At 36.2% G+C, this 15,124-nt stretch overlaps 1 protein-coding gene across 5 annotated transcripts in view; it reads left to right on the top strand.

Moving 5' to 3' along the window:
- The window catches only part of TMTC3 (transmembrane O-mannosyltransferase targeting cadherins 3), a 36,235-nt gene that overhangs the window by 9,875 nt on the left and 11,236 nt on the right, over positions 1-15,124 (top strand). For all 5 annotated transcript variants that reach the window (XM_030002772.2, XM_030002774.1, XM_030002771.1 and 2 more), the window contains exons 5-9: positions 1,579-1,797; positions 6,483-6,582; positions 7,282-7,397; positions 9,103-9,275; positions 10,145-10,397. In XM_030002772.2, coding sequence (XP_029858632.1) covers positions 1,579-1,797; positions 6,483-6,582; positions 7,282-7,397; positions 9,103-9,275; positions 10,145-10,397 — 861 coding nt within the window. The remainder of the gene's footprint in view (positions 1-1,578; positions 1,798-6,482; positions 6,583-7,281; positions 7,398-9,102; positions 9,276-10,144; positions 10,398-15,124) is intronic.

The following is a 15,124-nucleotide window of genomic DNA, read 5'->3' as shown; positions in this document are numbered from 1 at the left end:
CACTTCTTTTCCCTAATGTGGTTTTAACAGAATAGTTTGCTTCTGATGGAATTTGGTGGTGGTAGTGTTTTGTACTATAAGATCACGAACAGCTGTTGCTTATATTCTTTCCCTTTGTTCAAAAAAAGAACTTGAAAGAAAATGAAGTCATGTATCACGCTTCAAGATGCTGTGTGTTACCTAATTCCATTATTGAAATTGGTCAACTCTGACCATTTTGCCTTCTCCTCCTGCAAAAGCTAGACATCGACATACAAGGGTATTTACTTCTAATTGCAGTCTGGAAGGAAAGATAACACTCTTAAGCAACAAAGCTAGGAGTTAGAGAATGGGTATTGAATCCATTACATTTATTTGAATGAGTATGTTTATGTGAATTCAGAGGTTTTGGTTTGTAGCCCATGTAGAGTGGCTGTGTTTTTATCTGAAAAGCTGCACTGGCATTAAAATTGTTGATAAACATTGTTAAATGGCAATGGCTAAGGATTTACATATAATTTAGAAAGAAATGGTGCCATTGCTGAGCAAATGAATAAAAATTCTCTGACAGTCATAGGTTTTTTGCCTATCAAGGCATTCCGCCTTGTAAACTTCTCTTTTCTTATGTCTGTAACATACAGGGTTATTTCCTTGTGAGATACTAATTGCTAGCTCTACGAATAGACTTTGGTACATAATTTTCGTATAATACTGTAATGAAAGCTTCTAGACTCTTTCAGATGCCATCTAGTCCTGTAGTCATTGAGAGTAATTGGTTTCCTAAACTCCTCCAAGTAAAATTTTAAGTAGCATTTTTCAACATGTTTTTAGTCCGAAAAAACCCTACCCATGTGGAGCGGGAGAAAGCCATCTCATTCAGTGTTGATTTTGCACTTAAAACTAACTGAAAGTCAGGTTAATTTTAATTAAATGAAGTCAGATTAATTTGATCATTCATGGCTTTTAAAATATTTTTTCCTATATTGTGTTTTTGTCTGTCTGTATGTGCAATTTGGTTCCCTGTCCCACCTCCCCACCCCGCCCCCCAGTTTTTTCTTAGATTTTCTTCCTTTGTTTTACCAACATATTGAGGAAAATATCAACAGGCTGTGGGTTGACAAATGCTTTTTGGAACAGGAAGATGGTGTTAGCTGTAGTTTTCAAAAGGGTTTATGAATGGAGTAACTGGCAACATAGCCATATTGACGGGTAGACATACTGAAAATATGTAGATAATACATTTAGCTGAGCACACCAAATTTTTATTTTATAAAATACTGATCTAAAACATGAAATGGCAGAGTAATCAAAATACTTGAATAATATGTTAAAACTATATGGAAGTAGGAAAAATAGTCAGAACTAACTTATCTGTTTAACATTTTAATTTTACATTGATTTTTTGTTTAATTTACTAGATTTTTTTATTTTATTTTTTTTTTTAGTATTACTGTTTTTCAGACAGGTCTTTATTTTAAAGGTAGATGCCTGAGAATAGACGGGGGAATCATGTATGCATAGATTTTTAGAAAGATATTTTTGGGTAAAAGTCCCTTTGTAAGTTGGTGGTGACTGATTTATTTATTTATTTTCTTTTAGGAGAGGAGTCATAAATCTTATCGGCCCCTTACAGTTCTTACGTTTCGCTTAAACTACTTGTTCAGCGAGTTAAATGCAGTTTCTTACCACTTCCTAAATCTGGTCTTTCATGTGGTGGTTTGTGTAGTCTTCCTCAAGGTCTGTAAGCTTTTTCTGGACAACAGGAGCAGCGTAGTTGCATCCTTGCTCTTTGCAGTGCACCCAATACATACTGAAGCGGTAGGTATAGCTGTGATGTGTTTAATTTGTTCAAGCTGTATTAATTAACCTTAGATTTAATGGGTTTTGTATGTGTTTATGTATTGTAACTCCAAAAAGTATGTGATTTTCCTTGTACTTACTCTGCCCTTTGCAATAAGTGGTGGAGGTGACAAATTTTAATCCTGAGTTGTTTGGTATTCCGTGCAGCTAATGAAAAATAATTAAAGAAACATTAATTTAGTTATTTAATAACTTAGGTCTCTGCTATGAACATTGGCTTTTATGATGATGGCTGCTTTAGCTTAAATAGATATTTGTGTTCTGTGATGATTCATCCAGTATCATATTTTGGAAATACTGTGAATACCTCTTAATTTCCAGAATCGCTAAGCACTCCCATCTAGCTAGTCACCAAGTTTGTTCTGTCCACTTTCTTTTATGTCAATATCTTTATCTCATCAGGAGTTTTTCTAGGGTTGTTGTTGCTATGCTACATCCAGCCTAGGGCCGTTCTGTTTGAACCTTCCATTTTTTAACATACCCAATATAAGAAGGAGAAAATGCATTTCTCTCCTCGCATATTTACCTTTCCTTTGATTCTGAAGGAGTTTTTCACTGCTATGGAAAGTGTTATTTATACAAGCTGTCTGATTATATACTTTACAATGGTCAACGAGGCTTGCGGTGTTGTGGAGTAAATGGAGTCTTGCGATTGCCATTCATTAGATGTGTTTCTGTCAGAAACACTGATAAAGCAGACCTGTGGAATTCTCTGCTGCTGTTTCTGCACCACTTAGATTGGCTTTCCTAGATTTCCATTTCACAGGTGTTGCAAAGACTGTTCTGAGTCTCTTTTTTCCTATAGTATAGGAAATATATTCCTATAGTAGCTGATTTTCAAAACCAGAAAATGGTGTCCTAGTTTCAGCTGGAATAGAGTTAACTGTCTTCCTAGTAGCTGGTACGGTGCTATGTTTTGAGTTCAGTATGCGAAGAATGTTGATAACACTGATGTTTTCAGTTGCTGCTAAGTAGTGTTTAGTCTAAAGTCAAGGATTTTTCAGCTTCTCATGCCCAGCCAGCGAGAAAGCTGGAGGGGCACAAGAAGTTGGCACAGGACACAGCCAGGACAGCTGACCCAAACTGGCCAACAGGGTATTCCATACCATGGGACGTCCCATCCAGTATAGGAACTGGGAAGTGGGGGCGGGGTATCGCCGCTCGGGAACTAGCTGGGTGCCGGTCGGCGGGTGGTGAACAATTGCACTGCGCATCATTTGTACATTCCAATCCTTTCATTATTGCTGTTGTCATCATTATCATTATTCGTTTCTTCTTTTCTGTTCTATTAAACTGTTCTTATCTCAACCCGTGGGTTTTGCTTCTTTTTCCCGATTTTCTCCCCCATCCCACTGGGTGGGGGGGGAGTGAGTGAGCCGCTGCGTGGTGCTTAGCTGCTGGCTGGGGTTAAACCACGACAAATGGTTAAACCTTTTGCCGCTTTGGAGGAGTTATCCCCACCCCCCCTTTTTTTGTGTGTGGTTGTGGGGGGGGGAATGTCTTTTGAAATTAAGAAAATGAGAAAGGTTTGCTCTTACCTTATGTTGTATTTTTTTGGTCCTGATTTGTTTGGGTAAAGAGTTTACATCTCTCTCTCTTGTTCTCTAAAGGCACAAATCCCTTTCAGTAGCAATTCAGTAGCCTGCATCTGTGTATTTTGTGCTAGTTTTGTATTTTGAGCTAGTATTTATAGGAGTTAAGTTCATGGGGTTTATAATTGGCTGCTATTTGAGCTAGTAACATGTCCTTGCTAAAAGAATTTAGTGGCATGTTTAAAAATGCAAAAGTTAAACACCTAAAAATTTTTTCTTGCTTTTGTGCTCGAAACCACAAACCCCCATAAAATCTTGGGTTAAGTAGGGGTTAAAAAATAATTCGTTAATTTCATTTGGTTTTCTCTTTCTTTGAAAAAACATGCTTTAAATTTCGAAGTTTGACTTTGCCACTTTGTAGTAAATGTGGTAGTATCTTTACAGGAGCATTAGCAAGTTGCTAGTGACTTACATTACTGGCTCGTGGCTTAGATCATCCTATGTAATTTTATCACTTTCATTGCAAATATGATGATTCTTTATCGTGTTTGAACTGTCAGATTCCGTATGAGATAACAGTAACACAGTTGCTTTTAGTACTATGCAATAGAGTTAGTAGAAAGTATCATACAAATCCTTAAAAACATTCTGTAATGAAAGCTTGTGGTGTAAGACAATATATTACAAAGTTATGAAATACAGTTATGAAGCAATTTGGTAATAAGTGTGTAATCCCTGATATTGGCCACATGAGGGCACTTTAAGACTGTGTGATTGGTAGAACTTGGTGCTGTACTTAAAGCACTTAAAGACTCTGAGATTGAAGTGCAATTGTAATTGAATTTCCCTGCTGTTGTACTTAGGTACTCAGTGAAGAACCTGTTAAGGGGTTTTCTTCCTCCTTCCCCCACCTTTTTCAATTTCAGCTTTCTGCTTTTGAGAAACAGTGCATTTTATCCTTTCAAGTGTTTGCATTGAGAATTCTGCCTAATGTGCAACCAAGAAAGGATTCTTAGAGTTGGCATTTGAGACTTACGCACATGTATAAAAGGCAAAACAACTGGAAGTTTCCGTACATGGAAAAGAGCAGGTAATAATGACCTGTATTTTAGAAATGGGGACTTGGGTGCCGATTAACTTAGACTTTAGTGAAAACTCCAAAACAGGTCTCATTCCCAGTTTTTATATCATTTGATGGCACCTTTTGTATCTTGTATAATTGAAATGTATCTGATTTGAATTCCTTCAGATTAGTGTCCTGCTTATTACTCCCCTGCACAAGAGTTTGAAACAGCAGATGCAATACGTAAACATTTCAAACCTTTACCTATCTTATAATAAATGGATTTTTCCTGGAAAAGTTAGCAGAGCAGGACAAATAAAAAATAATTTTCTGCTTGACTTCAGAGAGAAGCTGGACTCTTGCGGTGGTAGTGGATCATTTTCTGAGGAAGAATTTTTGAGGAAATGGGTTGAATAACAGCATCATAGTTTCATTTGTCCTTGTCTTTAAAATTCCAGTTCAGTCTTTCTAGATACTTTGCTACTGTTCTGGCCAGAGGCATGTTGACTGCCTTTACAGCTATGGGATGTGAACTAACCTTGTGAATGCTGGAATTTTCTCTCATAAGTCACCTTTGTATCCAGAAATAGAATCTCTGTTTTGTTGGCAGGGGACTGTGGAGGCACACCAGCACACTTACTTTACTAATGATCTCTCTCAAGTAATCTACAGACAAAGTTCTCTTGAATTTCTGTCTTAATGCTGGACAATTTTGAAACCTAGACCAGGAATCCTTGAAACATCTTAGGACGTTTTGGAAGCAAACACCTGTATACTATCAAAAAATGTTAACACAGACTCTGAAACATGCTTTGTCAGTGCATGTTTCAGTGAGTCCTTTGGTAAACATACAGTAGTCCCAATGGAAGCACCAGAACATGATTTCAGATTCAGATTTGAATACTTTTCTTTACACTGTGACCTTGGATATTGAGTTACTTTCTCTTTTTATGCTGTGCTGGATCAGTCATGCTTGACCAAGAACGTACCTAGCAATAAATACTTCCAGCTGGGTCCGGATGGCTGAAAGTCAGTTTTCAGCATCATCATAATTAAATGGTGAGCTGTGAGGTTTCCTTAGCCAAATATGACTGTCTACCTTGGGATAGCATGCCATTTTTCAGCCAGCTTACTTGCAGAATTTTGGATGCAGAGGCATTACAGAAGAGGACAAATGAGGAAGAAAGGCAGGCCTAAACGGTACTGTGGTCAGCACAGTGGCTACTGCAGTAACCATTAATATAGCGACCTGTCTTCCATCTCTGGTTCTTGGTTGCACCTTAGTGTTTTTTGAAAACAGCTCCTGAAATGGAAATTCATCTGTATTTCATTGGGGATTCTGAAACAATCTTCTCCCTTATGGATTTTAGCACTTCTATAAATTTTCATAAAATCCATTCCTCTCTGTCTTATTGCCAAAGGGGGCACTACCTGCAATTTTAATATTGCCAACCGAATTATCATTCAGAAAATTGTCAGACCTGTAGTAAAGCTTGGGTAATTCTTTAACTCCATTACACAGAGCTTGCCATCAATTTATTTGTAACTCTTGACTGCTCACCTAAGAGCTGCCATAGCACCAGTCAAGAGAATGCTTCTTTCAGATTCAGATCTGTTCACTCAGAAAAGGTATGAACAAGAATAGCAATCATAGTTTTTATATGCCACTGTATGTAGGATGTATATATACAACGGTCCGTGTCAGGCTTCACTTAAAGCTTCTATTGATGAAAGCTAGTTTCTTCCAAGTATTATGAAGAAAGCAGTTGTTATCATGCCCAAATTCTGCCTCAAATGCTATTTGTGGCTGGTGTTATTAAAGATAAAAAAAAGTACATCAGCCAAAGGTGGCCAACAGCCACCTGTATCATCCTGTTCTTGAATTCAGTACTGATTGAACTGAAAGCAGTCTTACTGTTCTTAGCCTTTTTTGCTTGGTTTACTGATCTTGTTTATGCATATCTTGATAGTATATCAGTCATGCACTATTCCAGTACTAGAATGGTCACTAGAAGAATAATCTTGTTTTTTCTTCTTTTTCTTTTCAGGTAACTGGAGTTGTGGGCAGAGCAGAGCTTTTATCATCTATCTTTTTTCTAGCTGCTTTTTTGTCATATACAAAATCTAAAGGGCCAGATAATACCATAGGTAAATGATTGATAAATATATACATAACTTAATTTCTGTATCACTGATAATAGAGCTCTTAAAATGGTAATATGGCTGTATTTGTTATTCAGCAAGTGTGTACAAAACCCCTTTAGCCCCAAGATACCCATGTAATAGTACTTTCCATTATAAATTGCCTTTTTTTTTTTTTCTTCAAGATTTAAGCACTTTTTCAGTTGCTTTGTGACACCTAGGGTAGGGGACTCTTGCACTGACTTCTATTAATGCAAGTAAGTGGAATTATGCTGAGATGCCACAGACGGTCACAGTAAGCTGCAAAGTTTCTGTGGAGATGTAGGAGGCTTGCCTCTTTTCCAAAGTCAAATTGACCTTGTGAAAATTCATGACTCCCTATAAAACATTCCATTTGAAAAAGTGTTCTGGTGAATTAGGAAGGATTGGGTTTTTTTGTTTTCCTATCATAGATTAGTCTTTTGCCTTTCATTTAGTTCTTTCAATTTAAGGGAGGCAGTTTTAAAACTGACACGTGTATATTGTTTTCTGTAGAGTAAAACTGGTCATCTTCCCTTTAATAACAATTGGTATACTAAATAAGTTTATAGAACATAGCATGTTCAAACATGAAGAGCCAAAGCCTTCACTTTTTAGGTTATTTTACTAAATACTTAGTTTTGTTGTAAGATAGAACATTTTCAATAATGTCTTCTTTATTTGCAGTGTGGACTCCAATTGCAGTGACCGTGTTTCTAGTAGCTGTTGCGACACTGTGTAAAGAACAAGGAATAACAGTGGTGGGGATATGCTGTGTGTATGAAGTATTTGTTGCTCAAGGGGTAAGCTGTTGAAAAATAAATTGGATTTCTTCTCAGGAATTCTGTAATGAGACTAAGTACTTTGAAGTGTCATATTTCAGCACTGATTTTTGTCAGTTCAGGCTGACTCTATAGTTCTGTTACATTTTTCAGATTTTTTTTTTTTTGACTCAACTAATGTTTAACATGCATGGTTCATGGTGAGGGAATCCAGTGACTTCTAAGTTGTCCTTTACATGCTATACAGAGATGTTACCGAATATACTTAGTAAAGAATTGACATGTCTTAATGGAAACCTAAGGTTTTAGTTGACTGAGGTTTGCAAAGACTAGCATGTAACAGTCTTGATTAAAGTCTGAGGTGCATAAAGATGGGAGATTATTTGTTTTTAATTCCTGTAGTAAATAGAGAACATATTATATACAAATGCATTTCATCACATTCTAATGAATAACCAGAAACTTTAGAGTAGTCTTATTTGAATCAGTAATAGTCTTATGAAATTTGTTGTTCTAAGAATACCTTTAAATTTAACTTCTAATCTGATAGGTTTCATCTTAAGCATTAACTGTTAAGTTAATAGTAACTTCTTTTGTTTAGAGAAACAAAATGTTCCTGCAGTGAAATAGTTCTTGGCTTTTTAATTGTCAAACCATATGCAATTTAAAAATGTATGATTGCGTATTCTAAGAAAATTTTCTAGTTTACTATTCCTTAATTACTTGAAGGAATATTTTGCAAAAACTGCACCAGTAAAAGCGAAAAGATTATTTGTCTTGGATTCAAGGCCAAAATACCAAAATCACGTTTTCTTTGTGCTTACAGAAGTACGTGTGTTTGTAACTGTTGCCTTTGCAAGACTAGTGAATAAGCATATAATTTTAAAACTGGATTTCTAAGGAAATGACCAGTATGTGGCCATACTTTTCAATCCACTCTTCCTTTTCTTTTAGTAACTTTTGATCTGATCTTCAATTTCATGAAAGTTTAACAAGTTTGTGTAAGTCAACTGAGTATGAAAGATAAAATCCAAAGTGAGGGTTCTTCTGAGGGCACAGGTGTGGCATGAACTAAGAGTTTGACCAGTTCTCAAAAACCTATCAATAGCTGTAGTTCAGCCAACCAGTATATGTGAAGCAATAAATCATTCCTAGCACATGACCTGAAGGCATAGGGAAAGAGATACATAGGGAAAAAATTAGGGTATGTAATAGGGAACTGTGCAAGATTATAATGTTCATGAGGCAGAGAGAGATGGGTTACTGCAATAAAGGCGTAAAATAGAAATCCAAGGCCAATCAGGAAGTGAATAGTATTTCTACTGTTCCTGAGGAATTTTGTTTATAGGACAAGTTTTCAGAGGGGCTGATAATTCTAAAAATAGTGATTTCTTTTCTTCAAAATTTATTTCATGGTCATACTTGATTTATTGAAGTCTCTGAAGATGGTACAAATTTTTTAATCTGTCAGTGCAAAATACAGGAATACAGGCATAGAAGTTCAGCTATGATAATGTTAGCAAGAATAATTGAATAGAGTTATTTTTATTAGAATAGTGGACTTCTTTTTGGGGGTTGTCATGAAAGCTCTAAAAAGGTGACATAAGTAACTATTGGGAGTAGGTTTTTAGAGAAAACCAAGACGAAAAAAAGATAAGGTAGCTCATATTTATCTAAGGGATTAATGAGTACGCTATCTGATTATAAACACTTTTTTCCTTTGCAGTACACCTTTCCAGTGTTGTTGGACACAGCTGTACAGATTCTTCGAGGGAAGGGCAGTATTCCTTTCTCTATGCTCCAAACACTGTTGAAGCTCATAGTCCTAATGTTCAGCACACTGCTGCTTGTAGTTGTCAGAGTCCAGGTTATCCAATCTCAACTTCCAGTGTTTACAAGGTAATAGTAAAGTGTCTCTTATTCACAGACACTGGTAAATAAGATGTGGCTTAATAAGGTCTGAATGAAATGGCCAAAAATACATCAATTTAAGTGTTTATTAACTCATTTTAATATCAGTAAGCAATGACTGTACAATATTAAATTTTTTTCTGAAATTGATAAATGGTATATTTCAGTACCTGTTGACAAGAACATCCAAAATACTGAGATAATCTGAGCAGGCATTAATTTTTAAAAACTTAGGATTGTTAGTTTGTCTTAGTAATTCAGAAATTAAATGTTTTATTAGTAAAATATTTTTTATTGGCTATGTGTTTGAAACGTGGCTGAATACTCCAAACCGCTTAATAAGTTTTTCCCCTTCTGCATACAAAACATTTTTTTGGTTTTAGGTATGTACTCTGCAGAAAGCATGGTTGACTTCAGGTACAGTGCTTGAAGCTAAGTGTATATGAATAATGTTAGAACTGAAGAACTGTCATTTATCTTAAAAGTGTCTGAGCAATGTAGAAATACAAGAATCTAATATTTTCCTAGAAAAATGAGGCAAACTATTAAAAACACGAACAAGGACCACCGAAACCAACTTTAGGTGTAAATTATTCTGTTTCTTCGAACTTAGGTTGATTATATCCCAAACCAGTTTCTTAAACTTGGAGGAAGCTGTGTCCCACACTAAGATGAATCATCGTGCATGGTTCCCAAGTTACACACCTGACAAATGCAGGAAGATTAGGACATTGTACATGTCTGTAATTGGTAGTTTTAGCTATGAATCTGAAGTTTGCTGGTTTCTGAGCACAAAATGGGTCAAGACCATATCTTTTTTCATTAAAAGCTCCTTTTTCTTCTTTCTTTTGCTTTAGGTTTGATAACCCAGCTGCTGTTAGTCCATCCCCAGCAAGACAGCTGACTTTCAACTACCTCCTCCCTGTAAATGCTTGGCTGCTTCTCAACCCCTCAGAATTATGCTGTGACTGGACGATGGGAACTATTCCTCTCGTGGAGTCTTTGTTAGATGTTAGAAATGTTGCCACCCTTACCTTCTTTTGCTTTCTGGGATCTTTGATTGTCTTCAGTCTCCGATACCCTGGGGATTCCTCCAAGACTGTATTGATGGTATGAATTATGCATTGGTTTTGTCCTTTTTTTAAGAGTGTAAGTGGCTCAGGTTGTTTGGTTACATGTCTAATCTGCTGTGACCCAGAGATATTACGTGCATCTCCTTTTGGGCTAGAATGAACACATGAGAAAAGAGGAAAATTGTTGTAGCAACAGAACTGTTAAATTGCAATGAAGTATGTGACAGTGTCAGGGATGAGGAGAAGAATAGACAAGAGATGAGAATAAATATGCCCTGTTATGTATTTGCAAACTGTATTGCAGCCTTTCTCAGGTATTCAGAACTCAACTAGCAAATGGGGGTTTTAAGTAGAACTTAAATATGTTTTAAGGATCAGAATGCATTTCCATCCTGCTAACTGTCTACCTTATTTAGATGTCAGTAGTCATACTGTGTATTAGCAAGACTCGATTTTCCTTCTCATAGGTATAAAAGAAAAGGACATATTTTGGCACTTAGGAATATAAGTTGTCCTCTTTTATTGTTGTTCTTTTAACAAAGGCACTCTTCTGTAGTCTTTTCCATACTCTAAGGAAAAAGTAATTTTGTCAACCTGTAAGATCAGTTACTGTTTTTCAGTATTATATGACCTTAAAACTGAAATGGATTAACAGGAAAGAATATTTTGGAGGAAAGGGAAAGGAGCAAATGAGCAAGTATTTTTTCATCCAAACACAGTCATGTTTTTGAATGCTTCCATTGCAAATTTTCACAAGATTAATGGTTACTTGATACCATGTTTTTTATTAAATCAGTGGTGCAATTATGTGTACAACAAACCTGCATGCACAGATCTTAGTCTGCTTCAGAAATAATGTACTTTTTTAATATGTAACTCAGCCAACAAAAGTTTCAGATGGGTGGGTATATTTGTGCACAACTTAAGACTAAGGATTGCTTCACTGATCAGCTGAAAAACTTTGATTCACTTCAGAGACCTAAGAGTTCTGACTCATATGGTTTTTCTTGTCTTGTCACTGGAGCGAGGCAATTTGTTTCACTAGAAAAATCTGTGAAAATGATCTATAGTATTGCTGATGAAGCCTCTTGTCCTGAATTTGGAAACTGTGTATGAAGAAAAGAAACTTAGGTAGCTTATCGATATAATAAATGTGCAAGGTGACATACCCAGAAAAAAAAGGTTATAGTTTTACAGCACTTAAAAAAATGTAACGGGTAGTTTAATCTTCCTTCTTACATAAGCTGAAACAGTTTTTCTCCACTGCACTGATGGCAGTAAAAATGTGTGTGGGGAGTGGTTCACTTTTTTTCTTAGAACAGCTCTTGAACTTTAAGGCTCTTTATTTCCCTAAATATGTTTACTCCCTACCCAGTAAAGCTCAGAAGAGGAAAGGGTTAATGGAATTGTCAGCATACATTGTTGTAAGTCAGTTTTTGTTTGAGGGTGGGTTTTTTATATTTATTTTTTATTATTCCAAGTGTTTTTTGTAGGAAGGGTCTTCTGAGATCATTCACTCCAGTGTGCGAGTCTGTGTTGCTTAACAATATAATCCTTGTTTAATGAAAGTAATTTTCCTTTAATACATACCTATGTTGTGTATATAACCTTCAGTATGATGCTGATTTTTTTCAGACATAATATGTAAGTGCCTGGAAGCTAATTTCCTAGGAAATGAGAGTGCAATATTTTATATTAAAAATTAATTATTATGTACTATAACATGCAACAACACTGTAGGCCAAAGCCTATTTCTGCCTTCCAGTAAGCCATTAATGTCCTTATGTAGACTGGGTAGTCTGCCAAGAGAGAGGGGGAGAGAACAATTTCTTTCTGATGGCTTCTCAGTCTCACTTATTAGAGAAATTGTAGTACCATCTTTAGAGTGAAGAAGGTGAATCTTTATTTACACAGATTATGGCAATGTTCCAGATAACTGTGTTGAATTACTAATTTTAAAAAACTTTTTTCCACATTTGGTTCTCAGTTCTGCCAATAAAAACCTGCATTTGTGCTGGTCAAAATAAACTACTACCCTGGCAGGTATGAATTCTGTGTGCTATCCATCGGGATGCCACATGGTATTAGTATAATGGTGGCTTCATCACAGCTGGTACCATGATTGACCTGTTTGATGTTTCACAGTCTAATGAGCGTCACTCTCAAGGAGTAATAAAGGGCTTTGTAAAGAGCTTTTGCCGTTACAAATCTCTAGCATGTTTTGGCTCTTCTGCTAGCTCAATGAGACCCTGAGGTGTCATGCTGAAGCCTGATCTAAGGGAAGAGTCTCAAGTTATTTTTTTTTATGAGATCACAAAAGGTACAACTTTAGACCTGCTGCAGAATTAAAGATGTTTATTTGGACTTTGGGGGGGAAAAAAAAAAAAGGCAAAAGAGAGGGATACAAAATGCAAAAGAGAAGGGAGGTCACAAGTATGCCTGAACGTGTCTTTCTGTATTTGCTGATGTGGATATGGATTTGGTGCTGTACTGCCTGAGGGACAAGACAGAAAAAGGGATTCCTTCTCTCGCTTCCTCATGTGCCAGTGGACATTTCACAGTTCTCCCCAAGTACCGTCTCACAGGATGAACTCATTACTGGGAGATGAAAAAGTTGAAGGACTCATTTTCAGTCAGTTTTCATCTGTTTGATACCAGTCATCTCTAGAAAAAATAAACGCGGTAAGTGGGTACATTATGTTTTATTTTGTCTTTTAATTTTTGCCATAGGTTCTAAAATTGTCTTTTCAGAATAACAGAACTATGAGAGGATAAAACAGATAAAATGCTTTTTTTTTTTTTTTTTAACCAGCTGACAGTGTTAAACTACCAAAAAATGGGATTGTATATTATAAGTCAGAACACATGCTTTGACAGGTTGGTGTCATTATGCTGCTTGAAGTAATCAATTATTCTTATATTAGTAAAGGACACGCCCTGGAAACAATGTGTGAGCAGCTAAATTCTCCTATATTTTCTGTTTACTTTATCCCTGTGAACAGTCAGATAACTTGACTGTCAGACTAAGTGACCTTTATAAATAGGTTACACTATACATACTGAAAGTGTTGAGTACTAAGAATAGTACTGATCTAAAATTACTTTGGTGGCTTTTCAGTAGGTTTCAGAATCAAGCTTTGATCATGGCCCTTGTTCACAGAATTTCTTGGGTACAGACATTCCTTTGCTGGCTGGTGAAATTTAATAACAGCTTTTTAGTATCTTTCGGTATTTGCTAAGTGTCCTAAACAAGGGTGCTTTACCTCCCTTCTGATAAGACAGCACTCCGTGCTACTTAGCTGCAAACTTTGGTGGCTTGTTATTGTGCAACTGTCAGGAACAGACAGGTGTCGTTAGGGTTCTTGGAGTAAGTTTTTAACAATTTTAAGTGTTGTGCCAAGACATCAGTACTTCTAAATTTAACAATATTTATTTCTCTACTCCCTGTGCTTACACCTCACTCAGGCTTTGAAATGTTTCCTTGTGAACTTTTGACTGCTTACTTAGCAGTTCAGATACTCTTCATAGCTTATGGTCATATTTTAGAGTTTTGTCATATGCTTTTTTCTTCCTGCATACTTTAATGGTTTCTGTCTTTTTTGTTCTGTGTGGTTTTTTGTTTTTGGTTTTTTTTTTTTTTTAGTTGCCTTGACCAGGATATTTTTTGAATGGAGCCTCTACATTTGCTGAAGGACTATGATAAAAAGAAAGAATAGATGAACAGAAGAGAAGGCATTTTTATCTGCACTAGGGCTTTGATTCCATTGCCCAAGAAATTGTAATTGAAGGACAGCGTACCAAGGAGAGGCAAAAGGATCTAAAGAGAAGTTCGGCAAAACATTGTGTAACGTTTGATGTCAGAGGAATTGCACAGAGCAGAACATGCAAGAATCTTTTTAGTAGACGCCTAGATCATAAGCACTCAGTGGAGACCGAGCACTTGCTATATCAGTAGCAGAAAATCCTTTCCACTCAAACCCAATGGAAAGAATTGGCTCTCACTATACATCTGTTGACCTCATGGAGCTATTCGACCGATGTCCTTACTGTATTAAAACCAAAACAAAAATCCCTGCATTTTTTGAGCAATAATATAAAACAATAATTTTTTTAAATCTTAAGAGGTGACTTCTTCAAATGAGTTTATCAGAAGATTTCATAAAATAAGTTAGTTAATTTAAGCCTATGTACAAGCTTTACATTATAAAGCTAAATAGAGTTTATTCACATTGCAGTAAAAACATTTGCGAAACAGCACATTGTTAGCTAAAGCACACTTTGAACGTGCTTTTGTACTCAGAAATGCATTTGGCTGCTCAAAACAGAATGAAATACAGAATGATACCCTCACTTTCCATAATCCACCCCCAAAAGTGTGAAGGCATTTCCTATGACTAAACTAGAGGACTGGCTTGGGGATAGCATGATGAATCCTGCATTTCAAAAATCTGTCTAGAGTTCTGTGTTGAGGCTTTTACTTTTACAGATTGGTAGGTGCTCTGCAAGGAGCGTGTACTATAAAAATGTAAAGGAGAAAGGGAGAGGAATGTGAAATGGCATTAAATTAAATTTTGTCCCCAAGTAATCAACATATTCTCTATATTGTGCTTGTGATTCCTTCAAGGCACAATTATGTATTTATTTTCGTGTAGCTTAATGAATTGCTGTGGATCAGCTGAGCTGTGTTAATGATCCATGTGCATATTCTTGGCCCCTTGAAATATGAGCTAAAATGTTACTTGGAAGTTTTAAATCAGTGTTGCA

The sequence above is a fragment of the Aquila chrysaetos genome, chromosome 26, assembly GCF_900496995.4.
Source record: "Aquila chrysaetos chrysaetos chromosome 26, bAquChr1.4, whole genome shotgun sequence".
Taxonomy (NCBI): domain Eukaryota; kingdom Metazoa; phylum Chordata; class Aves; order Accipitriformes; family Accipitridae; genus Aquila; species Aquila chrysaetos.
Note: the sequence above shows the minus strand (reverse complement) of the source record. Positions and strands in the feature narration are given on the sequence as shown.